The sequence below is a fragment of the Genypterus blacodes genome, unplaced genomic scaffold (assembly GCF_046128005.1).
Source record: "Genypterus blacodes isolate CSIRO-AG114 ecotype Tasmania unplaced genomic scaffold, CSIRO-AGI_Gbla_v1 ptg000293l_1, whole genome shotgun sequence".
NCBI lineage: Eukaryota > Metazoa > Chordata > Actinopteri > Ophidiiformes > Ophidiidae > Genypterus > Genypterus blacodes.
Genome location: NW_027467084.1, coordinates 87,042 through 110,745, shown reverse-complemented (window position 1 = coordinate 110,745; position 23,704 = coordinate 87,042). Strand labels below are relative to the sequence as shown.

The window sequence follows — 23,704 nt, the reverse complement described above, 5'->3', positions numbered from 1 at the left end:
GAGACAGGGACACGGACAGAGACAGGGACAGAGATAGGGACAGGGACAGAGACAGAGACAGGGATAGGGACAGAGACTGGATCAGGTGCTGGAGACGTTCCCGGTTCTGCTGGTTCCTTCAGTCATGCGTCTCATCTGTCGGCTGTCCTGTGTGTGTTTGTGTGTCCAGAGCTGCTGTATGAGGACGTGTTTGCGGTGTGGGAGGTGATCTGGGTGGCACCCAGGATCTCCTCCAAGCACTTTGTCCTCTTCCTGGCCTTGGCCCTGGTCACAGTTTACCGGGAGATCATAATGGACAATAACATGGACTTCACTGACATCATCAAGTTCTTCAATGGTGAGCCTGTTGGCTTATACAGATAGTGTGTATGTGCTGAGAATGTATGGATGTGTTAATGGATGTGTGTGTGTGTGTGTGTGTGTGTGTGTGTGTGTGTGTGTGTGTGTGTGTGTGTGTCCCACAGAGATGGCTGAGCGTCATGATGTCCAACATATCCTGAAGGTCGCACGTGAGCTGGTGCACAAGGTCCAGTCTCTGATGGACAACAAGTGACCATAGAAGAGGATGAAGAGGAAGAGGAGGAGAAAGCAGAAAGAGACAGAGACAAGCCCCGCCTTTTATCCCTCCCTTCCTTATCCTGAAGAGAGAGAGAGAGAGAGAGATCCCAGGCCTCCTCCTTGTTGGGAGCTTTCTTCCTCCTTCCTGCCTAGATGAGACTGGGTTAGACGCTCTGAGACTGGGACAGATGCTGCTGGGTGACCCAGATCTCAATCTGTTTACATTTACCTTCACTTGGAATGCTCATGGTGTCCGTTCGACATGTGGATTTGTCTGCATGCTCGTGAGTTGGATCACACTGTGAACGCATCCTCGAGTGACCCCAGCTCTACTGAGCTTGTGTGCGTGCATGAAAACGCACACACCCACACACACGCACGCACGCACGCACATTGGCTCTTTGTCTCTGGAGTCGCTCTCTTCTCCTCTCTTCTTCAGCAGTAAGTATTCATATCTGAGGAACGCTGGAGGAAGTCGTGTGTGTTTGAAAGGTCCTGTTCCTCCATGCAGTACCAGTGCACGCCACTAGAGTGCAGGATTGACACACGCACCACAGAGGAGCAGAAGACTGATTAGCCACGTAGACATTTTCATCTGTGACCAAATGGACTGTGCCAACTTCCTTCCCTTGAGTGTTTTCTACAGCAAGCATGTGTGTTTCTACTCATCAGCCTGCGTTTAGGTTCAAAGTTCACCATCACACAGACGTTGCCTTTCTCAGTAACAGCCCGAGGTACTCTGGTGCACTTTGAGAGGTTTCCTTCCTGGTGCCTGTGAGAGCTCCTCAGTGCTGATGGAGGCTGGAGGTACCACAAGGCGCCACAAGGGGCCACAAGGGGCCACAAGGGGCCACAAGGGGCCACAAGGGGCCACAAGGGGGCACAAGCCACCAAACTGACAAACTCACAACCTGGGGACTCATTGCAGCCAACTTTTCCCAAGACACAATGACATAGAGTCAAAGTTATACATGACTGTTGTAATGTTATGTTATCTTTTTGTATGAATCTAAAGTAGATCAGCTGAAGCAGCAGCAGAGCACAACACTAAGGATCAAAGCACACAGTCTTCCTCTCTCCTCATCATCAAACCTACTTAAACAGGCAGTTGGTTTCTGCAGGACTGACTGATGTTTGGATGACATCGTCCCTAAAAAGGCCCAGAAGCTCTTTCATTCTGCTTTACTGCATTACATTCATCATTTCATATGATTATCTCAAACTTAATGTGATTGTGCTCATTATGTTGCTTCACTTTTCAAGTTTGATGTCTTTGAGAAGTAGACAAACATTTTGACAAACAGATCCTCCAGCTGGATCTCCCTCCTAATCAATTCTTCCTTGAGTCACTTCTCCCCCTCTAAACCTCATCTAAACCCGCCCATCAGTGTGTGAGACCAAGAGAGGAAGGAAGGAAGGAGGGACACAAACCAGCAGAGGGTTTAAAGATGCATGGGAGCATCGTCACGCACCATGCAAGAGTCTGCTAACTATCAAAGTTATCAAATTGTGAATGATTTCTGATTTGATTGTTCCCTAAATGATTATAGTTAAGTTAAGATTGACAGCCCTGCTGATGAATCCTAGTCAAGTCATAAGAACTAAAGAACATAAACATCATTGATTCATCCGCAGCATCTCAAACATCAAGCGGTGGCTGCAAAAGTGGCTGCAGTCGCTCGTTTGTCATCCAGGTTCTGGACATATAAACTGTGGTAGGTTGAGGCCTGGTCGGGTCCAAATCCCCATAACAAGGTGCTTTAATGTCCATCTAGTGTTCAGAGCATCAGTATCGCGGTTTTGGCTTCAAAGTGACAGCACAAATTACATTCATGTTTCTATTTTGATGATAAAGGGGAGGTTTTGATGCCCGGGTCACCTACTCATCCAGCATGGACCTGCACCTGTGATCCAAGTGCCAAGAGTCTTCCCCAGTCCTGATGTGTGCTGTAGTCCTCCGGCTCGCTGCTTTGACTCCATGAACGGTTGTTAGGTGTGGCTGAACCTGGCTGCTAACCTCCCCCTCCCCCCGACCCCGCTGCCATGGCAACAGAAAGGCCAGACAGGAAGGTGGGTGTGAAATCTGAGTATTTTCTTCCAGTCAGGACCTTGTGTACCAAAGCCTTCACACAGCCCCCGTCTGTGGCGTGACCACGTTCATTCTGCATCTTGAAGACTGTTTACTACGTGGGTCAAATATTTTTGAAAATAGTGATCTGGGATTCTATAACTACTGTGCATCAAAGTCTATATGGCTGTAAATATGAACCCCCAATCTTTGTATGAAGACAGTAAGAACATATATAACTTATTTTGAGATCTATTTTTCTGTTGGTCTTAGCAGCACTGGTGGAGATGCAGAATGTGTGCAGACTTGCTAACACGTTGACTGTTAAGTGTTCTTTCTCAATGTTGTGCACTGACTTAAGATTTTAAAATTCTATTTATTTAGAGCCACTGTTTGCATTGTTGGATATGTACTGGTAAGGTTGTGACATTTGCCTTGAATGTAATGTATTATTATTAAAAAAGGATTGTTGAGTAGTGTGCAGCTCTCTTTCCTTCAAAGAAGAAGAGTGAAGAGAGTGGAACCTTCTGCCTAAATGGATCCATCAGTCTGTCTGCTAGATCAGGGACCAAGCTCCATCACAGCATCATCCACATCATATTCAAAGCTGACTCCAAGGTTAGGCTCCATCTCAGTTGTTGAATGTAGTGGCATCTCGGTCCATGGTCCCCACAAGCTCAACATCATCCGGCCAATACACCATCTGCCATCTGTGACGTGGTGTCTGTGTGTGTGGGCTGTGTTGTGGTGCTAAAGTGGGGCTGAAGCAGAGAGAGAGCTCGTCTATGAGGTTCAGAGCCAGAATGAGAGACAATTTCTGCATCTGCCGGTCCAATCGAGTCCAAATGGCCCAGAACGTGCTCCTGGTTCTGGGGAGTCAGTTTTGGACTCTGGAATAACTTTTGGTAGGAAGAAGACAGATCCCCTGGCTGGCTGTTGCGGGTGTAAGTTGTCAGGTGACTGATTATGATTGAAACTGTGATTATTATGGTATGGTTGAGGTTGAAGTCATAATGGCAGATTCATGTATTCAGGAGCATGAGGACAGAAAATGACAAATCAAATTATAATTGGTTCCATTTTTTAATGACGAAAAAGTATCGCCTTATTCATTCGAGGCGGTACTTATTCATATCGATCTAGCACACACACTTGTGGATTGACTTAAACCACTGGTTTAAGTCAATCCATGCTGTTGAGTCACAACAATTGTAAAGGAACAAGAAAGAAAGTAAAAGAAGTAAGAATAACTGATTGGTCCAAAATACATTCTACTGTTGATGCTGTGGCCTGATGCTGATGTTGGGCTGCTGCCAGATGTTCAATAAGAAGTAAACTTCAGGATGACTTGTTCCCCTTCAGATGGGATGTAACAGCCAATACCTGTGAAGAGAACATGTCATACAGGCTGATTCTTCACATGGATGTTATTCAATACAGAGCAGTGACAGCAGCTCAGAGAAATCATTTAGGATTTAATGTTTAATATGTTGGTGTCTGTGGAGGACCGAACAGTGTGTCCTCTGCGTGTTCGTTGAATTGGTGAGGAATGAGGAAAAGCCGAGCTGAATCTTCAGATGAGTTTAATGGAGCAAGACGTTGAACAGCGCTGGCTCCGTCTTCCGCATGCGACAAAGAAGGACAATCAAATATTCCTGTGCAATTCTATTTGTCCCGCTAGTACAAGGCGTTCCCATAGTATTCTAATTCACTGATGACAATGTAGTTAAATCGCTGCTGATTGGTGAGTCAGCTTTTGCAGAGGCGGCGCTGTAATTCAAATCTGAGGGATGAACAACTGGATGTGTGGGAGAGTGAAATACTCTTTGCGTATAAATTAAAGAACAACACTACAGTGTAATTAACCCTTCTCTTACCCCCACTGATCTAATCCAGGTACTTACGACTGAGAGGATATAGCCTCCCTTCTACTGTCCCATAAATGCTAAGGCTTTGATAAGGTGATAGAGTGACCCTTAGCTGCACTCTTCACCTGTTGGCAGATATGTGGTATCTAGCCCTTCTGGAGTGAGGATTGTCAAATCCTCTGTTTTACTGTTTTATTACCAGACTTGCCGGAGCCAACAATTTGTTCTTCTGTGGGCTATATTGCCCCAGTTACTTCATTTTATATACTGTATTTTATAACAATTGTTATATCTCCACATGTCCTATAAAGATTTAAGGTTAGAATCTGAGGAGTGGTTGATAATATTAAAAGAGCTCAAATCCCCAAATGATGTCTGCTTACATTGAAATGAATCTTAAAAAATTGCTGCTACTCTTCCTCATGTTGGCTCAGCTGGAGGGACAGACTCACCTCATACAGGCTGACGTGTCTGAAGACATGCAAACATAATTAGGTCTTTGATTAATGATGACTTGTTTGACAAGAATCTTATAAGGAAACAATGCAAGTTTAAAAGTGTCATAGTGCTAAAATGGGTCAGAGCAGAGGAACGAGTTTGACATGTAGAGTTATTCTTTTTTTCCTTTCTGTTGATCTCATTAGAGGAACAAATGCTCCCATTGGCCTACAGACAGACTGACTGACTGACTGACTGACTGACTGACTGACTGACTGACTGACTGGCAGACCGACTGGCAGGCGGTTGCTGGTGTGACTTACCAACATTAAGTGGTGTGGTGCTGCCGTTGGTGGTTCCCAGCAGCTGCCAGTAGGTCTGAGTCTCCGAATCCTCAGCGAGGCCGTTCACACTCAGGAGGAACAGGCCATAGTCTTTGTTCTCTTCGTAGGTGAACCTGCAAACAATCAAACAGTGTCACCTCATATCAAAGATCAATGACATCAGAGGAGCGTCGCCACTTTAGTGACACGACTACAAACAAACAACAAGAATAATTCAACAATATTGGAGTCGAACCTCTCAAAGATCAAACTGCTTCATATCTCCTAATGTCAAACCATTCAAATATTAGAACTATAATAGAATCAATAAGAATTACTATTACTACTATTACTATTATTACTACTACTACTAAGTCCCTTCCTAAATGTCATCTTGATAAAGTGACTGTAGTTTGAATCTTACGTGAAGTTGGCATTGGAGTCCTGTAGCCGCCTCAGTGCACCGAACAGGACGCCCCCGTACGCAGCATGGGCGCTGTAGGTCTGATTGGGCGCTGACGTGATGCTGTTCATCACCAGGACAGAGATGGGACTCTGAGTAGATACTGAGGAAAGAAAGGACAAAGTTGGAACACTATACCTCCACCAAGGCTGTAAATGTACTTTTCATCTCCATAAGTCTGAAAGTAAACCCAGAGATGATGGGATGGCGGTTGCCAGGTGACCTCAGTGTAGTCAGGCAGCAAAAGAACTCAACAACTCAACAAAAGATGTTAATAAGACTGGTGACCTCTGAACCCTCTGTCACTCCCCTGAAGACTTGAAGCACAGTGTGACTTTCAGTGTGTGTGTGTGTGCCTGTTCCCATACACACACCCTTTAGATCAGTGTTTTTCAATCGCTGTGCACACTAGAGTGCCGTAAGAGATCTTCAGGTGTGCCGTGGGAAATTATCCAACTTCACTTAATTAGTCCGCAAGCCGATCGGGGCATCAACAAAACTTTGTGTGGCGTGACTCAGGATTTTTGTGATGTAAAAAATGTGCCTTGGCTCAAAAAAGGATAAAAAACACTGCTCTTTTTTAAGATCACGGATATTAAAAAAGAGTTCACAAGTGTAACAAGTGCAGAGGACCCACTGTACCTTCATGTGGAACTCCACAGAGCAGCAGCATCAGAGCCACACTGAGGCCAGCTGGGGTCAAAGAGGAGGCCATGACCTGAAACCACAGAGCCACTGCTTCATCAGATATCTATCTATCTATCTATCTATCTATCTATCTATCTATCTATCTATCTATCTATCTATCTATCTATCACTCTCACTCTCACTTTCTCTATAAATAAGTTCTTCTTCTTCTTTTTCTTTTCCTTCTTCTTCTTTGCGGCAGTTGGAAATAAGTTGAAGTACCTTGTAGAGTTTTGTTATGAAGAGTTTATAAACTGTCAGCTTGTTGGTGGAGTTTGACATTAACGTCTTCATCTTTAAAGTAAGGACAAGTACAGAGAGGATAACTGATGTAAGGTGTCACTGCAGGAGAATATGAAATATATATATGATATGTATGAAGATCAATCATCTGTGATGAAAAAATGTCAAACTAAAGAGGGAGAGAGAAGAGAACGTACCTGAGGAAGGAGCAGATCAGAGTCTTCTGGTCAGACGAGTCTCAGATGAGTCTCAGTCTGATGAAAGGTGTGGCAGCGTCACAGTGCGTCATGATGATTTTAATTACATCTTCCTAAAAAGTGATCTGAGCATTTCTTTATGAAACATTCCCATCATGCTACATGATAACTCAGGAAGAACATTCTGATGGAGGTTTGAGGTCTGAGATGACAGAATGTTTTTATAAAACCTTCCTGTAATCTGATTCATCAACAAGGTCGTGGTCAAGGTCAACTTTCCCCTAGTCCTAAATAAAATACATTATTTATGAAGTTAAAATATGTTGTTGTCATAAAATGGTGGTTGTGTTTCTCATTATTGGTACAAAAGAAAACCATTGAAATGAAGTGAATTAGGATAGAGATTCTTCTTTCATCCAGAGGGGGGCAGTAATGTAACTCCAGCTGCTGTAAAACCCTGAAGAAGAAGAAGAAAATGAAGCTGCTTCAGAGGCCTTGAGGGTTCATGATGGTGGACAGGTTGCTGTTAGCTGAAGGAGGTATGAGGACGTTTGACCCACTTTGTTCTTTTACTGAGACTGATTGTGTGATTCTGTGTTGTTGATACAGGAAATGTTGTGTAGCTCCAGCTAATGAACCTGCAGGTGAACACGTGTTACACTGTCACCTGATATTCAGTCTATCAATGTTCTTCTCTTCTGGATACTGTAGTTAGTGTTAGTAGGCTTATGTTTGGGCTGGTATTGTATGAATTGTGGTTCTGATGTAAAGAAAAATGAGCATATTGATAAACAACACATAGGAATGGTTTTAGTTTGAGTCAAGTTGAGAGAGTTTGCAGTGTTGTCTGCTGTGAAGTTACAAGATATAAATGGCTTTTGGTGACTGGAGATGATGATGATGATGAGGATGATCATTTTCAAACTTGAAACAAACTTGATTGAAACTGTGATTATTATGGCATGGTTGAGGTTGAAGTCATAATTGCAGATTCTTGTATTCAGGAGCATGAGGACAGAAAAATGACAGATCAAATTATAATTGCTTCCATTTTTTTAATAAGCACAACAAAGCCCAAAGGTTTGTTGTTTGATCAGGAATTATGATTGATGATATTTACTTAAGTTGTTTGAGTCAATCCATGCTGTTGAGTCACAACAATTGTAGATAAAGCAACAAAGAAGTAGGAATCACTGTTTGGTCCAAAAAACATTCTACTGTTGATGCTGTGGCCTGATGCTGATGTTGGGTGGCTGCCAGATGTTCAATAAGAAGTAAACTTCAGGATGACTTGTTCCCCTTCAGATGGGATGTAACAGCCCATACCTGTGAAGAGAACATGTCATACAGGCTGATTCTTCACATGGATGTTATTCAATACAGAGCAGTGACAGCAGCTCAGAGAAATCATTTAGGATTTAATGTTCAATATGTTGGTGTCCTAAAAAGATTTAAGGTTAGAATCTGAGGAGTGGTTGATAATATTAAAAGATCTCAAATCCCCAAATGATGTCTGCTTACATTGAAATGAATCTTATCAAATTGCTGCTACTCTTCCTCATGTTGGCTCAGCTAGAGGGACAGACTCACCTCATACAGGCTGACATGTCTGAAGACATGCAAACATGAAAAGGTCTTTGATTGATGCTGACTTGTTTGACAAGAATCTTCCATGAAACAATGCAAGTTTAAAAGTGTCATAGTGCCAAATCAGGGGAGGAGCAGAGGAACGAGTTTGACATGTAGAGTTATTCTTTTTTTCCTTTCTGTTGATCTCATTAGAGGAACAAATGCTCCCATTGGCCTACAGACAGACTGACTGACTAACTGGCAGACTGACTGGCAGGCGGTTGCTGGTGTGACTTACCAACATTAAGTGGTGTGGTGCTGCCGTTGGTGGTTCCCAGCAGCTGCCAGTAGGTTCGAGTCGCCTGATTCCCCACGAGGCCGTTCACACTCAGGAGGAACAGGCCATAGTCTTTGTTCTCTTCGTAGGTGAACCTGCAAACAATCAAACAGTGTCACCTCATATCAAAGATCAATGACATCAGAGGAGCGTCGCCACTTTAGTGACACGACTACAAACAAACAACAAGAATAATTCAACAATATTGGAGTCGAACCTCTCAAAGATCAAACTGCTTCATATCTCCTAATGTCAAACCATTCAAATATTAGAACTATAATAGAATCAATAAGAATTACTATTACTACTATTACTATTATTACTACTACTACTAAGTCCCTTCCTAAATGTCATCTTGATAAAGTGACTGTAGTTTGAATCTTACGTGAAGTTGGCATTGGAGTCCTGTAGCCGCCTCAGTGCACCGAACAGGACGCCCCTGTACGCAGCATGGGTGCTGTAGGTCTGATTGGGCGCTGACGTGATGCTGTTCATCACCAGGACAGAGATGGGACTCTGAGTAGATACTGAGGAAAGAAAGGACAAAGTTGGAACACTATACCTCCACCAAGGCTGTAAATGTACTTTTCATCTCCATAAGTCTGAAAGTAAACCCAGAGATGATGGGATGGCGGTTGCCAGGTGACCTCAGTGTAGTCAGGCAGCAAAAGAACTCAACAACTCAACAAAAGATGTTAATAAGACTGGTGACCTCTGAACCCTCTGTCACTCCCCTGAAGACTTGAAGCACAGTGTGACTTTCAGTGTGTGTGTGTGTGCCTGTTCCCATACACACACCCTTTAGATCAGTGTTTTTCAATCGCTGTGCACACTAGAGTGCCGTAAGAGATCTTCAGGTGTGCCGTGGGAAATTATCCAACTTCACTTAATTAGTCCGCAAGCCGATCGGGGCATCAACAAAACTTTGTGTGGCGTGACTCAGGATTTTTGTGATGTAAAAAATGTGCCTTGGCTCAAAAAAGGATAAAAAACACTGCTCTTTTTTAAGATCACGGATATTAAAAAAGAGTTCACAAGTGTAACAAGTGCAGAGGACCCACTGTACCTTCATGTGGAACTCCACAGAGCAGCAGCATCAGAGCCACACTGAGGCCAGCTGGGGTCAAAGAGGAGGCCATGACCTGAAACCACAGAGCCACTGCTTCATCAGATATCTATCTATCTATCTATCTATCTATCTATCTATCTATCTATCTATCTATCTATCTATCTATCTATCTATCTATCTATCTATCTATCTATCTATCTATCTATCTATCACTCTCACTCTCACTCTCACTCTCTCTATAAATAAGTTCTTCTTCTTCTTTTTCTTTTCCTTCTTCTTCTTTGCGGCAGTTGGAAATAAGTTGAAGTACCTTGTAGAGTTTTGTTATGAAGAGTTTATAAACTGTCAGCTTGTTGGTGGAGTTTGACATTAACGTCTTCATCTTTAAAGTAAGGACAAGTACAGAGAGGATAACTGATGTAAGGTGTCACTGCAGGAGAATATGAAATATATATATGATATGTATGAAGATCAATCATCTGTGATGAAAAAATGTCAAACTAAAGAGGGAGAGAGAAGAGAACGTACCTGAGGAAGGAGCAGATCAGAGTCTTCTGGTCAGTCGAGTCTCAGATGAGTCTCAGTCTGATGAAAGGTGAAGGCAGCGTCACATGACGATTTCAATCAGATGTTCCTGTAATGTGATCTGAGCATTCCTTTATTAAAATTCCCATCATGTTACATGATAACTCAGGAAGAACATTCTGATGGAGGTTTGAGGTCTGAGATGACAGAATGTTTTTATAAAACCTTCCTGTAATCTGATTCATCAACAAAGTCGCGGTCAAGGTCAACTTTCCCCTAGTCCTAAATAAAATACATTATTTATGAGGTAAAAATATGTTGTTGTCATAAAATGGTGGTTGTGTTTCTCATTATTGGTACAAAAGAAAACCATTAAAATGAAGTGAATTAGGATAGAGATTCTTCTTTCATCCAGAGGGGGGCAGTAATGTAACTCCAGCTGCTGTAAAACCCTGAAGAAGAAGAAGAAAATGAAGCTGCTTCAGAGGCCTTGAGGGTTCATGATGGTGGACAGGTTGCTGTTAGCTGAAGGAGGTATGAGGACGTTTGACCCACTTTGTTCTTTTACTGAGACTGATTGTGTGATTCTGTGTTGTTGATACAGGAAATGTTGTGTAGCTCCAGCTAATGAACCTGCAGGTGAACACGTGTTACACTGTCACCTGATATTCAGTCTATCAATGTTCTTCTCTTCTGGATACTGTAGTTAGTGTTAGTAGGCTTATGTTTGGGCTGGTATTGTATGAATTGTGGTTCTGATGTAAAGAAAAATGAGCATATTGATAAACAACACATAGGAATGGTTTTAGTTTGAGTCAAGTTGAGAGAGTTTGCAGTGTCGTCTGCTGTGAAGTTACAAGATATAAATGGCATTTGGTGACTGGAGATGATGATGATGATGAGGATAATCATTTTCAAACTTGAAACAAACTTGATTGAAACTGTGATTATTCTGGTATGGTTGAGGTTGAAGTCATAATTGCAGATTCTTGTATTCAGGAGCATGAGGACAGAAAAATGACTAATTATAATTGCTTCCATTTTTTTAACAAGCACAACAAAGCCCAAAGGTTTGTTGTTTGATCAGGAATTATGATTGATGATATTTACTTAAGTTGTTTGAGTCAATCCATGCTGTTGAGTCACAACAATTGTAGATAAAGCAACAAAGAAGTAGGAATCACTGTTTGGTCCAAAAAACATTCTACTGTTGATGCTGTGGCCTGATGCTGATGTTGGGTGGCTGCCAGATGTTCAATAAGAAGTAAACTTCAGGATGACTTGTTCCCCTTCAGATGGGATGTAACAGCCCATACCTGTGAAGAGAACATGTCATACAGGCTGATTCTTCACATGGATGTTATTCAATACAGAGCAGTGACAGCAGCTCAGAGAAATCATTTAGGATTTAATGTTCAATATGTTGGTGTCCTAAAAAGATTTAAGGTTAGAATCTGAGGAGTGGTTGATAATATTAAAAGATCTCAAATCCCAAAATGATGTCGGGATACATTGAAATGAATCTTATCAAATTGCTGCTACTCTTCCTCATGTTGGCTCAGCTAGAGGGACAGACTCACCTCATACAGGCTGACATGTCTGAAGACATGCAAACATGAAAAGGTCTTTGATTGATGCTGACTTGTTTGACAAGAATCTTCCATGCCAGGTGACCTCAGTGTAGTCAGGCAGCACAAGAACTCAACAACTCAACAAAAGATGTTATTAAGACTGGTGACCTCTGAACCCTCTGTCACTCCCCTGAAGACTTGAAGCACAGTGTGACTTTCAGTGTGTGTCTGTTCCCATACACACACACTTTAGACCATGGGTGTTAAAAAAAAAAAGGTTCACAAGTGTAACAAGTGCAGAGGACCCAGTGTACCTTCATGTGGAACTCCACAGAGCAGCAGCAACAGAGCCACACTGAGGCCAGCTGGGGTCAAAGAGGAGGCCATGACCTGAAAGCACAGAGCCACTGCTTCATCAGATATCTGTCTGTCTGTCTGTCTGTCTGTCTGTCTGTCTGTCTGTAACTGTTCAGTATTAGAAAGGAAGTACACAGTTTGTTCTTAAGCTTGAGTGTTTTACCAGGATCCTTCATCCATCATTAGCGAGCAAGCGACATTATGTCGTGGTAGGTAGGTCACTGTGACATGGTTACTAAGGTAACCAGGGCCAACAATAGAACATTAGAAAGGCCCCCATGTGATACATCTCTCATGTGTGAATGAATAAAGACAAAGAAGCCTCAACCGTCTCCGCAAATTGATAGAATTATTCTGTCTGTCTGTCTGTCTGTCTGTCTGTCAATGAGAAACTTCTTCAGGTAGTGACAAATTAAAGTAGAAATACAAAGAGCAAAGTTCATCTTCTTCTTCTTCTTTTTCTTCTTCTTCTTGGAAGTTGGAAATAAGTTGAAGTACCTTGTAGAGTTTTGTTATGAAGAGTTTATAAACTGTCAGCTTGTTGGTGGAGTTTGACATTAATGTCTTCATCTTTAAAGTAAGGACAAGTACAGAGAGGATAACTGATGTAATGTGTCACTGCAGGAGAATATGAAATATATATATGATATGTATGAAGATCAATCATCTGTGATGAAAAAATGTCAAACTAAAGAGGGAGAGAGAAGAGAACGTACCTGAGGAAGGAGCAGATCAGAGTCTTCTGGTCAGACGAGTCTCAGATGAGTCTCAGTCTGATGAAAGGTGAAGGCAGCGTCACATGACGATTTCAATCAGATGTTCCTGTAATGTGATCTGAGCATTCCTTTATGAAACATTCCCATCATGTTACATGATAACTCAGGAAGAACATTCTGATGGAGGTTTGAGGTCTGAGATGACAGAATGTTTTTATAAAACCTTCCTGTAATCTGATTCATCAACAAAGTCGCGGTCAAGGTCAACTTTCCCCTAGTCCTAAATAAAATACATTATTTATGAAGTTAAAATATGTTGTTGTCATAAAATGGTGGTTGTGTTTCTCATTATTGGTACAAAAGAAAACCATTGAAATGAAGTGAATTAGGATAGAGATTCTTCTTTCATCCAGAGGGGGGCAGTAATGTAACTCCAGCTGCTGTAAAACCCTGAAGAAGAAGAAGAAAATGAAGCTGCTTCAGAGGCCTTGAGGGTTCATGATGGTGGACAGGTTGCTGTTAGCTGAAGGAGATATGAGGACGTTTGACCCACTTTGTTGTTTTACTGAGACTGATTGTGTGATTCTGTGTTGTTGATACAGGAAATGTTGTGTAGCTCCAGCTAATGAACCTGCAGGTGAACAGGTGTTACACTGTCACCTGATATTCAGTCTATCAATGTTCTTCTCTTCTGGATACTGTAGTTAGTGTTAGTAGGCTTATGTTTGGGCTGGTATTGTATGAATTGTGGTTCTGATGTAAAGAAAAATGAGCATATTGATAAACAACACATAGGAATGGTTTTAGTTGGAGTCAAGTTGAGAGAGTTTGCAGTGTCGTCTGCTGTGAAGTTACAAGATATAAATGGCATTTGGTGACTCTAGACATGATGATGATGATGATGATGATGAGGAGGATGAGGATGAGGATGATCATTTTCAAACAAACGCAACCAAACAAGAGACAAGCAACTCGTTCTATAAAGCCTGAGTCTCCCTTCATACCCTTAGCACCCTGTAATGACATCACAAATCCAACAATTTCAATGGATGCATGGAGAGATGTGTTTATTCAACTGTCACACCAAAACAACACATGTAGTTGGTTTATTTGAAAGGTGTCGTTCAGTCACATTGTGGCACTGGGAGTTTTTCTAAATCTTCATCCATGTCAAGTAGAGATTGACTCCTCACCATTTAGTAAAGTTCAGGGTGATTTGGTCATTTGCTTGAGGAATGTAACAGCCAATACCTGTGAAGAAGACACACACACACACACACACACACACACACACACACACACACACACACACATTTAAAACACTTCCCTTCACCTTTGCCAGGCAGCATTTTCCTGTCAGGCTGGATTTCACAAAGGCAGCATGATGACATCTTCTCTCCTCAGCATTTGTTCAGCTCTGCACAGCAGCATGAAAGCGTTTACTGAAGGTGAGGAGGAAACGGCAATATAATGCTCTGTTTGCCTGAGGGTGAGAGTGGAACCATGACTCACCCACATTGGACCATGTGACTGTTCCATTCTCTTTCTTCACCAGTAGCGCCCAGTATGTGTGGTCTTCAGCATTTCCAGCTACACCATTCACACTCTCCAGGTAAGGGCCATAGTCTAGGTTCTCTGTGTAGGTGAACCTTCAACACCAAACACAGAAATGATAGATAAAGGATGAGGAGGAGCCATGGGATGAAGACCAATACGGGCACATTTTCACAAGAAACCCATTTCAGACCTTTGATCAGATTCATTGATGTAATGCTGCATTTACATTTAGAGAGAAATCCACATGAAGTGAAATATATGAATGGAGCTAATGTGACTCTGATCACTGTTTGTTAAAAATATTTTCATAAATTGGGAGAAGTTGCAGATGATCTCTTTTGTTGTAATCTTACTTAAAATCTGAATCGGATTGCATGAGTCTCCTCATGGCCCCCAGCAGGATCCCTCTATAAACCACATCAGTCCTGTAGGTCGCATCTGGAGTCCCGTCGATACGGTTCACTACCACCACATCAATGGGATAGAGATCGTTGTCTGCAGAAAAGAAAGAGTAGAACATCCAATGAAGAGGAGGAATGAGTCTACAACCTGTGATATTATGAAACGTGTGAGGAAACTTACTTTGAGCTGGAATGGCAGGGAGCAGCAGCAGAAGAGCCACAGACAGGAACGCTGGCGTCACCATACTGACTGCAGCACCAAACTCAGAGCCAGAGAGCTTCATCAACTTATAGTGATTCAGTGTTTACACTCCTGGGGGGCTGAACTTGGTTGATCTGATAAGTTTCCACTTAATGTGGGACACTGTGTGCACTGCTCAAAGCTCAAGTACAAACAATAAGGGGGTTAAGAAGTACATACAATGGCGGGAACCGTACATGACAAAATAAGTACATAAGGAAGTGCAAGTGCAATGTGCATCTGACTGAGGTATGAGTAATGACAATCTATACAACTACAGCATACAGGTGTGTGTATGTGACATACAGCAACGTTTAGTGCAATATACTATAAGTGACAGTGAAGCAGGTTGGGGGTGGGGGAGCGGGCTCAGATCCCTATGTCCCCACCGTCCCACCTCGACCCGAGGTAGCTTTATTAAAGAGTCCAATGGCCACAGGAAGAAAGGATTTCCTATGGCGCTCAGTAGTACACCTGGGGGGAATGAGTCTGTTACTGAAGGTGCTTCTGTATGAGGCCAGCACCTGGTGGAGAGGGGGAGAGTTGTTCTTGTACTCGTATTGTTCATGATTCTCCGTAGCTTGCGCAGCATTCTCCTCTCCGACACACGCTCAAACGAATCAAGTTCAGTCCCCAGGACGGAGCCAGCCTTCCTGACGATCTTGTTGATCCTGTTGGCGTCAGCTGACCTCGCCCTACTGCCCCAGCACACGACCGCGAAGAAGATGGCACTGGCAACCACAGACTGGTAGAACATCCTCAGCAAGGTGTTACAGACATTGAAGGATGGAAGCCTCCTCAGGAAGTAGAGTCGACTCTGCCCCTTCTTGTAAACAGCCTCAGTGTTCTTAGACCAGTCCAGTTTGTTGTCCAAATGGACTCCTAGGTATTTGTATACCTGCACAGAGTCCACAGTCACCCCATTGATGGTCACAGGTGTGGGGGGTGACTTCTTCTTGCGGAGGTCAACCACTAGCTCCTTAGTCTTGTCAGTGTTGAGCTGCAGGTGATTCAGCTCACACCACCTGATGAAGGAGTCCACCACACCCCTGTACTCCTCATCCTTCCCCTGGGTGATGCAGCCTACTGTCGCAGTCATCTGAGAACTTCTGCAGGTGGCAGGACTCCGAGCAGAACTGGAAGTCGGATGTGTACAGGGTGAACAGGAATGGTGATAGGACCCTGAGGGGCCACAGTGTCAGACACACATCCCTGCAGTCTGACAAACTGCGGCCGACCAGTCAGATAGTCCACTATCCAGGAAACCAGGGGAGAGTCTACCTGCATCGCCGACAGCTTACTCCCGAGCAGGGCAGGCCGAACGCTGTTGAATGCACTGGAAAAGTCAAAGAACATGACTCTGACGGTGCTGCCGGGTCTGTCCAGATGGGCGTAGGCACGGTGAAGCAGGACGATGACGGTGTCCTCTACTCCCAGTTTCGGCTGATAGGCAAACTGGAGAGGATCAAGTGATGGTTTAACCAGGGGCCGAAGAAATGACAGTACCAGTCTCTCCAGTGACTTCATCAGGTGGGACGTCAGCGCCACCGGTCTGTAGTCGTTGAGGGTGCTGGGACGGGACTTCTTTGGGACTGGAACCAGGCAGAATGTTTTTATAAAACCTTCCTGTAATCTGATTCATCAACAAGGTCATGGTCAAGGTCAACTTTCCCCTACTCCTAAATAAAATACATTATTTATGAAGTTAAAATATGTTGTTGTCATAAAATGGTGGTTGTGTTTCTCATTATTGGTGAATTAGGATAGAGATTCTTCTTTCATCCAGTGGGGGGCAGTAATGCAACCCAGCTCCTGTAAAACCCTGAAGAAGAAGATGAAGCTGCTTCAGAGGCCTTGAGGGTTCATAATGGTGGACAGGTTGCTGTTAGCTGAAGGAGGTATGAGGACGTTTGACCCACTTTGTTGTTTTACTGAGACTGATTGTGTGATTCTGTGTTGTTGATACAGGAAATGTTGTGTAGCTCCAGCTAATGAACCTGCAGGTGAACACGTGTTACACTGTCACCTGATATTCAGTCTATCAATGTTCTTCTCTTCTGGATACTGTAGTTAGTGTTAGTAGGCTTATGTTTGGGCTGGTATTGTATGAATTGTGGTTCTGATGTAAAGAAAAATGAGCATATTGATAAACAACACATAGGAATGGTTTTAGTTTGGGTCAAGTTGAGAGAGTTTGCAGTGTCGTCTGCTGTGAAGTTACAAGATATAAATGGCATTTGGTGACTCTAGACATGATGATGATGATGATGATGAGGATGAGGATGATCATTTTCAAACAAACCAAACAAGAGACAAGCAACTCGTTCTATAAAGCCTGAGTCTCCCTTCATACCCTTAGCACCCTGTAATGACATCACAAATCCAACATTTTCAATGGATGCATGGAGAGATGTGTTTATTCAGCTGTCACACCACAACAACACATGTAGTTGGTTTATTTGAAAGGTGTCGTTCAGTCACAATGTGGCACTGGGAGTTTTTCTTAATCTTCATCCATGTCAAGTAGAGATTGGCTCTTCACCATTTAGTAAAGTTCAGGGTGATTTGGTCATTTGCTTGAGGAATGTAACAGCCAATACCTGTGAAGAAGACACACACACACACACACACACACACACACACATTTAAAACACTTCCCTTCACCTTTGCCAGGCAGCATTTTCCTGTCAGGCTGGATTTCACAAAGGCAGCAGGATGACATCTGCTCTCCTCAGCATTTGTTCAGCTCCGCACAGCAGCATGAAAGCGTTTACTGAAGGTGAGGAGGAAACGGCAATATAATGCTCTGTTTGCCTGAGGGTGAGAGTGGAACCATGACTCACCCACATTGGACCATGTGACTGTTCCATTCTCTTCCTTCACCAGTAGCTCCCAGTATGTGTGGTCTTCAGCATTTCCAGCTACACCATTCACACTCTCCAGGTAAGGGCCATAGTCTAGGTTCTCTGTGTAGGTGAACCTTCAACACCAAACACAGAAATGATAGATAACGGATGAGGAGGAGCCATGGGATGAAGACCAATACGGGCACATTTTCACAAGAAACCCATTTCAGACCTTTGATCAGATTCATTGATGTAATGCTGCATTTACATTTAGAGAGAAATCCACATGAAGTGAAATATATGAATGGAGCTAATGTGACTCTGATCACTGTTTGTTAAAAATATTTTCATAAATTGGGAGAAGTTGCAGATGATCTCTTTTGTTGTAATCTTACTTAAAATCTGAATCGGATTGCATGAGTCTCCTCATGGCCCCCAGCAGGATCCCTCTATAAACCACATCAGTCCTGTAGGTCGCATCTGGAGTCCCGTCGATACGGTTCACTACCACCACATCAATGGGATAGGGATCGTTGTCTGCAGAAAAGAAAGAGTAGAACATCCAATGAAGAGGAGGAATGAGTCTACAACCTGTGATATTATGAAACGTGTGAGGAAACTTACTTTGAGCTGGAATGGCAGGGAGCAGCAGCAGAAGAGCCACAGACAGGAACGCTGGCGTCACCATACTGACTGCAGCACCAAACTCAGAGCCAGAGAGCTTCATCAACTTATAGTGATTCAGTGTTTACACTCCTGGGGGGCTGAACTTGGTTGATCTGATACGTTTCCACTTAATGTGAGACACTGTGTGCACTGCTCAAAGCTCTTAACTTTAGTTCCATGTAACAATGAAATGCAAACATACTCAAAAATGTGTAGAGATCAGTTTAATCCTTGATCCTCCCAAGGTCACTGTGTTATTGAGGTTACTCCAGGTTGCTGCAATGAAGGTGTTTCTAGTTTTTACAGTCAAAGCAACTTTAGTTCCATCATTTAGCTTTTATTATTATTAGTACATCTTACATTTTTGTAGTGAGCTCCTTCATTTAGCTTTGATATTTGATTGATCAGTTGTAGCTTCAGCAGAAACCCTGCAGAGAAAAGATGCTGCACAAAAGTTATTATGAATAATGGTAAAGCTTAAAAAAACATTGTAAAGCTGAAGTGAAGCTATAAAAATCATTTGTGTTGCAGGGGCACAGAGTGGTGAAGTGATCTGCTAGTTGAATTCCAGACATGTAAGATCCTGACTGAGACCCTAAACTCAGAACAGCTCCTGATGTACGAGATGTGATACTGCATACGTGTGTAGTTTAACTGGAAGAGAACAGAGGAAATATGCTGGTAGATTGATTGTAGGTTTAAAATTCAACAATAGAACGGACAGATGATCCCTCCTGGTGGCGTCGATGAAAATATCAATCATCTATCAACGATAATAAAACTGAAAAGAAAGGGTCGATCGGCATCAGGATCCAAATTCACCTCCAAGTGGAATCTGTTGTTCCTTAACCTTTACTCACCTTTTCACTAAAACACACCTGTGCTTATCTCAAGCCTTCCTCTGGACCTTTGCCTGCTTGACTTAATGATTAATGTGGCTAAAAGTATTTATTAACAGTTGGTGTTTTTTTATGTCCTGCCAAATTGTGCCAAATGCTATCCTACTGTTTTCTTAAGAGTTTCCACATTACAGTGTTTCTGGTTTGGCAGTAAGACGAGCGCAAAGTGTACCGGTAAACATTGATTCAGCTGGACAGCCATGACTTTGTGAAAGGCCGTTCACACACCTGCCGGTATGAAAGTCAGGTCAGATTATTTATGCCAATATGATCACAGAACAACTTTGAAAGTGTTTTGTTTGTATTCACGTCATATCAATCAAATCTTTCCTATTCCTCATTTAGAAAACAAAATGTAGTCTTGTTTGTCTTTAACCCAACATCTGTTTGATGGCTGTCACAGTAAAGCATGAGGTCATCTATGAAGGATGGAATCAGACATACAAAATTAATTACAAAGAAGGAGCAGATCTCTCATTAAATATAGAAATACCTTGTCAGGATTTGTACACATCAAAGGATGAATGTTTACATGCCTTTTGTGTTCCTCTGTATAATCCCACTTGCACCCGTCACTCACTCAGCTGTTCCTGGAGAGGGAATCTCTCGTGGAACTGTCTCTCCCAACGTTTCTTCCGTTTTTCCTTATCCATGGTTTTCTCTGGAGTTTTTCCTGGTCTTCCTAGAGAGCTTCCTGATGTGGGGGGTTAAAGCCCTTTGAGACGTTGGAGGTGATATTGGAATAAACAAATAAAATGGACTTGACATGTTGCAGAGACCATAAAGAGTCTTAGGGACCACTAGGCTGAGATTTAGATGACCACTCCACACAACATGTTAAAGAGCCAAAGGGTCTCCATGAGGATGATGGATGGATGGGTGGGTCACAAACTGGAAAGCCCCACCCACATCAGATGGATGCTGGGATTGTAGTCATGCTGCAATCACAGATGGCAGAGATGCAGCTCAGCATAGAGATTGGTTCTGCTGCCCTCTGGTGTCTGTATTTATAACACACCCAAGCCTACAAAACGGCTGCTTTCTGCCATGCGTCTGAGGCACAAAGGGAGGCATTAAGTAACAGAACACCTCCTGCCTCTTTTTACCTGCTGGGCCTCGTCATCGCTCCATACAGCTTTGACTCCTCTGGCCTTCATGTAGCAGTCATAGTCTTTCATTGAGAGTCCTGTAAACACTGGGTCAAGTCCACTGCTTTTATTCATTTCCAGAATGCAATTTGGTTGCAGCAATTTAAATTAGTACAGTAAATAATGACAAACACCAGAAACAAAACAGGAAGCCAGACAGAGAAAAGACTTCCAGACACGGAGTGAGGAAGTTAGATTCTAACATTGATTTCCCTTTTATGCTCACAGCCTTGATTGAGTTTTTCTAATATCGATGTTTACTTACTGTGTTGTGTTTTCTTATTGTTGTGTATTATTTTCTTTATTCTTATATTGTTGTGTTTGGCACGTCAGGGCTTCCGTACATACCAGCTCTAGACTAACCACAGAGATATGCCTGTCATGTGACATTCTGCAGAGAAGAGAACGGGGCTGTGAGTGGTGGGTTTCCATGATATCCAGTGTGTCTATTGGAATGTCCCTGAATATGACCTCAGTCCAGTGATAACACACACACAGGGCACTGTAGCAACTTAAAAACTGTACAAAACACCAAGCAACATCCAATCAGTTCAGCATATAAAAGGCACCAGAATAATGTTAGTGAAATATTTGCTTAAGGTTGAACAGAAAGTGGTTACATAAGGACGTTTACTCAAGTTCTGTTGGTTGCTTAAAGCTTAAAGGGTTTTCAGGGTTCTCATTTCCAGCTCCTTCTGTTTTCACCCTTTACCCAGGAGTTTCTAAAGGAATAAGAACCATGGATTATACATTATATTTTGATGGCGGATCACAATGGAGGCTGACCTTGGACAGATTGGGACGATAAATACAAATCTGAGGTACGGTTTAGAAAGAGTTGTACTTTTCCTCTAATGAGAGAAACATTGTTCTTTTCATTCCACTCCATTTATGTGATCATCACTAGATACTTTGTAGATTCATTCATATTATATTCAAAACAACAGATATGATCATCATTTACTCCTATAATCATTATTCCTAAAATTATTATTATTATTATTATTATTATTATTATTATTATTTTGTTCTTCCTTTTTCTAATTCTTCTTCCATTAGGTCTTCTTTCTTTCATTACTTTTTTTCTTGCTTTGTTTTGGCCCTATTCTTATTCCCACTTTCCATCTTTAATCTATTCCTCTTTTCCTTCATTGTTTCCTCCTTTCCTTCATTGTTTCCTCCTTTCCTTCATTGTTTCCTCCTTTCCTTCATTGTTTCCTGATCTAAAAGCAGGAAAATCCAGTTCTTTTTTATACTTTGTGGAATTGAAGTACACACATGTATGTTTATAAACAGTATATATCATTTTACTGAGAGACAGTTTGATGCCAGATGTTAACGTACCACTAGCATTTAAAAAAAACAAGTAAATCGTAGTTTAAATAGTTTTTTAAATAAACCAACTTTAACTAACAAAAACTGGGCAGACGTAAATGCACACACACACACACACACACACACACACACACACACACACACACACACACACACACACACACAGTGTTGGCTCATTGGTGTGTTATAATAACCTCACACTGTATGTTGACTTGCTCCCTTTAAGAGGGCTCAGGGTAGCCATGGTAACTGCTGCGTCATCTGTGAAAAAAACCCTATGGTGTTGTTTTCATGGGATGTGATGTTGCTTGTGAATATAAACACACAAAGAGAAGTTTGATGGTCTTTCTCATCCCAGCGACTCCTACATTGAAGCAAATATGGAGGTGAATACAGTTTAGCTTAGTCCTGGGAGACACAAGCAACAGCCTGCTTCATAGAAATGGGGGGCGTGGCTTGAGCTCAGAGACATTACCGCAGGCACTCTAACTAATGAAGGAAAACTACAAGCTGTATTTTCTATTCAAGGCCCTTTATCTACAGCTGCTCAGGTACGTGCGGCTCTGGCCAACATCATCATCACAGACTGTTGGGCTCTGAGGGACGGGTTCTGGTACTGGCCCCCCTGGAATGGGCAATGGTGGTCCCATCCACACTGATGGGAGCTGCTGGGACTTTGTTAGTGTGAAAGTGGCCGTTCCCCTCCTTGTGGTGGATTTCCTTTGTGTTCTTGATGGTGGATGGGGCCATCAGCTGATAAACACTGTGAGGTTCTGTTTCTTGGCATGTGAGCTCAGCCAACTGGACAACATTAGGCTGAGTACCTTACACAGCCCACCCTCTCGTCCTCCACCGCCAACCATGGGATGTAACAACATACTATACCTCCACCACCAAGCCGCCTGTTCACGCCTAGTCTTGGCACCTCAACCTGCCAAATTTGCCATCACCAGGGTGGAGTTTGAGAACATGGGGCATCATTTGCTGCTTCCCCCCCTGTACATTGTGGCAAAGTCTGGTGAAGACTTCTCTGCCCATCTTGCAGGCGGCGTCGTAAAAATGAAAAATAAATTGTGGGAACACTTTTTCATCAGAGTATAGCATCAAGTCAATCAAACTTCTGGGATATTGATCTGGTCAGTAAAGGAGCAGAGGGGGTTGTTAATCAGTTTAATTAACAACAGGTGCACTAGAGGGGCAACAATGAGAAGACCCCCAAAACAGGAATGGTTTTACCTGGATGATATCTGGACCCTACAGAGGTTGCACAGGCAGTCCAACTCCTCCAGGACGGCGCGTCAATACGGTCCAATGCCAGAGGGTTTGCTTTGTCTCCCAGCACAGTCTCAAGAGCGTGGAGGAGATTCCAGGGGACAGACAGTTACTCTAGGTAGGAGAGCTGGACAGGGCTGTAGAAGGTCCTCAACCCATCAGCAGGACCGATACCACTTTGATATGCTGCAATGGAATTCCAGCAAAATGGCCGAGCCTGCAGCATCATCTTTTCACTTTGAGATTCGTTGACTTCAGCCGGCTGTAGGTTGACAGTTTTCATTTCATTTCTAGTGTCGCCATGATGCCAGCAGCATTATCTGGTACAAAAGCGGATGAAGTTGCATGGT

General features: G+C 42.8%; 5 protein-coding genes across 9 annotated transcripts in view; 1 reads left to right on the top strand and 4 right to left on the bottom strand.

The window, feature by feature from the left end:
* The window catches only part of sgsm2 (small G protein signaling modulator 2), a 34,110-nt gene extending 32,410 nt beyond the window's left edge, over nucleotides 1-1,700 (top strand). For all 4 annotated transcript variants that reach the window (XM_076137118.1, XM_076137117.1, XM_076137116.1 and 1 more), the window contains 3 exons: nucleotides 170-337; nucleotides 465-1,365; nucleotides 1,406-1,700. In XM_076137118.1, coding sequence (XP_075993233.1) covers nucleotides 170-337; nucleotides 465-553 — 257 coding nt within the window. In that variant the 3' untranslated portion in view covers nucleotides 554-1,365; nucleotides 1,406-1,700. The remainder of the gene's footprint in view (nucleotides 1-169; nucleotides 338-464; nucleotides 1,366-1,405) is intronic.
* A 1,213-nt stretch (nucleotides 1,701-2,913) lies between these two features.
* Nucleotides 2,914-6,983, bottom strand: LOC142988097 (cobalamin binding intrinsic factor-like). Its single transcript, XM_076137121.1, has 5 exons — nucleotides 6,846-6,983; nucleotides 6,361-6,436; nucleotides 5,680-5,821; nucleotides 5,256-5,389; nucleotides 2,914-4,009 (listed from the first exon to the last, which is right to left on the bottom strand). The coding sequence occupies exons 2-5, from the start codon at nucleotides 6,431-6,433 to the stop codon at nucleotides 3,948-3,950; spliced, it is 411 nt and encodes a 136-aa protein (XP_075993236.1). The 5' UTR covers nucleotides 6,434-6,436; nucleotides 6,846-6,983; the 3' UTR covers nucleotides 2,914-3,947.
* Nucleotides 6,984-7,880: 897 nt separating this feature from the next.
* LOC142988085 (cobalamin binding intrinsic factor-like) lies at nucleotides 7,881-10,432 on the bottom strand. Of its 2 annotated transcripts, none has more exons than XM_076137091.1 (5): nucleotides 10,349-10,432; nucleotides 9,818-9,893; nucleotides 9,137-9,278; nucleotides 8,713-8,846; nucleotides 7,881-8,171 (listed from the first exon to the last, which is right to left on the bottom strand). In XM_076137091.1, the coding sequence occupies exons 2-5, from the start codon at nucleotides 9,888-9,890 to the stop codon at nucleotides 8,110-8,112; spliced, it is 411 nt and encodes a 136-aa protein (XP_075993206.1). In that variant the 5' UTR covers nucleotides 9,891-9,893; nucleotides 10,349-10,432; the 3' UTR covers nucleotides 7,881-8,109. The 2 variants fall into 2 exon arrangements, with proteins under 2 accessions (XP_075993206.1, XP_075993204.1); XM_076137089.1 differs by lacking the exon at nucleotides 10,349-10,432 and adding an exon at nucleotides 10,131-10,261.
* Nucleotides 10,433-14,049: 3,617 nt separating this feature from the next.
* LOC142988108 (cobalamin binding intrinsic factor-like) lies at nucleotides 14,050-15,199 on the bottom strand. The gene is made up of 4 exons (XM_076137143.1): nucleotides 15,129-15,199; nucleotides 14,900-15,041; nucleotides 14,502-14,638; nucleotides 14,050-14,240 (listed from the first exon to the last, which is right to left on the bottom strand). Exons 1-4 carry the CDS (start codon nucleotides 15,190-15,192, stop codon nucleotides 14,179-14,181), a joined length of 405 nt encoding a protein of 134 aa, XP_075993258.1. The 5' UTR covers nucleotides 15,193-15,199; the 3' UTR covers nucleotides 14,050-14,178.
* Nucleotides 15,200-17,593: 2,394 nt separating this feature from the next.
* Nucleotides 17,594-18,723, bottom strand: LOC142988111 (cobalamin binding intrinsic factor-like). Its single transcript, XM_076137149.1, has 4 exons — nucleotides 18,659-18,723; nucleotides 18,430-18,571; nucleotides 18,032-18,168; nucleotides 17,594-17,788 (listed from the first exon to the last, which is right to left on the bottom strand). Exons 1-4 carry the CDS (start codon nucleotides 18,720-18,722, stop codon nucleotides 17,727-17,729), a joined length of 405 nt encoding a protein of 134 aa, XP_075993264.1. The 5' UTR covers nucleotide 18,723; the 3' UTR covers nucleotides 17,594-17,726.
* Between the last annotated feature and the right edge of the window lie 4,981 nt (nucleotides 18,724-23,704).

Bases quoted from the DNA above. Each gene is read 5' to 3' on its own strand.
- LOC142988108 (XM_076137143.1), bottom strand. From the start codon at position 15,192: ATGGTGACGCCAGCGTTCCTGTCTGTGGCTCTTCTGCTGCTGCTCCCT. The intron at 14,639-14,899 runs GTAAGATTACAA...TTGGTGTTGAAG, and splicing joins CAATCCGATTCAGATTTTAA to GTTCACCTACACAGAGAACC. The intron at 14,241-14,501 runs GTGAGTCATGGT...TCTTCTTCACAG, and splicing joins AGTCACATGGTCCAATGTGG to GTATTGGCTGTTACATTCCT.
- LOC142988085 (XM_076137089.1), bottom strand. From the start codon at position 10,202: ATGAAGACGTTAATGTCAAACTCCACCAACAAGCTGACAGTTTATAAA. The intron at 9,279-9,817 runs GTACAGTGGGTC...TTCTTTCCTCAG, and splicing joins CTGTGGAGTTCCACATGAAG to TATCTACTCAGAGTCCCATC. The intron at 8,847-9,136 runs GTAAGATTCAAA...GATTGTTTGCAG, and splicing joins GACTCCAATGCCAACTTCAC to GTTCACCTACGAAGAGAACA.
- LOC142988111 (XM_076137149.1), bottom strand. From the start codon at position 18,722: ATGGTGACGCCAGCGTTCCTGTCTGTGGCTCTTCTGCTGCTGCTCCCT. The intron at 18,169-18,429 runs GTAAGATTACAA...TTGGTGTTGAAG, and splicing joins CAATCCGATTCAGATTTTAA to GTTCACCTACACAGAGAACC. The intron at 17,789-18,031 runs GTGAGTCATGGT...TCTTCTTCACAG, and splicing joins AGTCACATGGTCCAATGTGG to GTATTGGCTGTTACATTCCT.
- LOC142988097 (XM_076137121.1), bottom strand. From the start codon at position 6,433: ATGGCCTCCTCTTTGACCCCAGCTGGCCTCAGTGTGGCTCTGATGCTG. The intron at 5,390-5,679 runs GTAAGATTCAAA...GATTGTTTGCAG, and splicing joins GACTCCAATGCCAACTTCAC to GTTCACCTACGAAGAGAACA. The intron at 4,010-5,255 runs GTAAGTCACACC...TTCTCTTCACAG, and splicing joins CACCACACCACTTAATGTTG to GTATTGGCTGTTACATCCCA.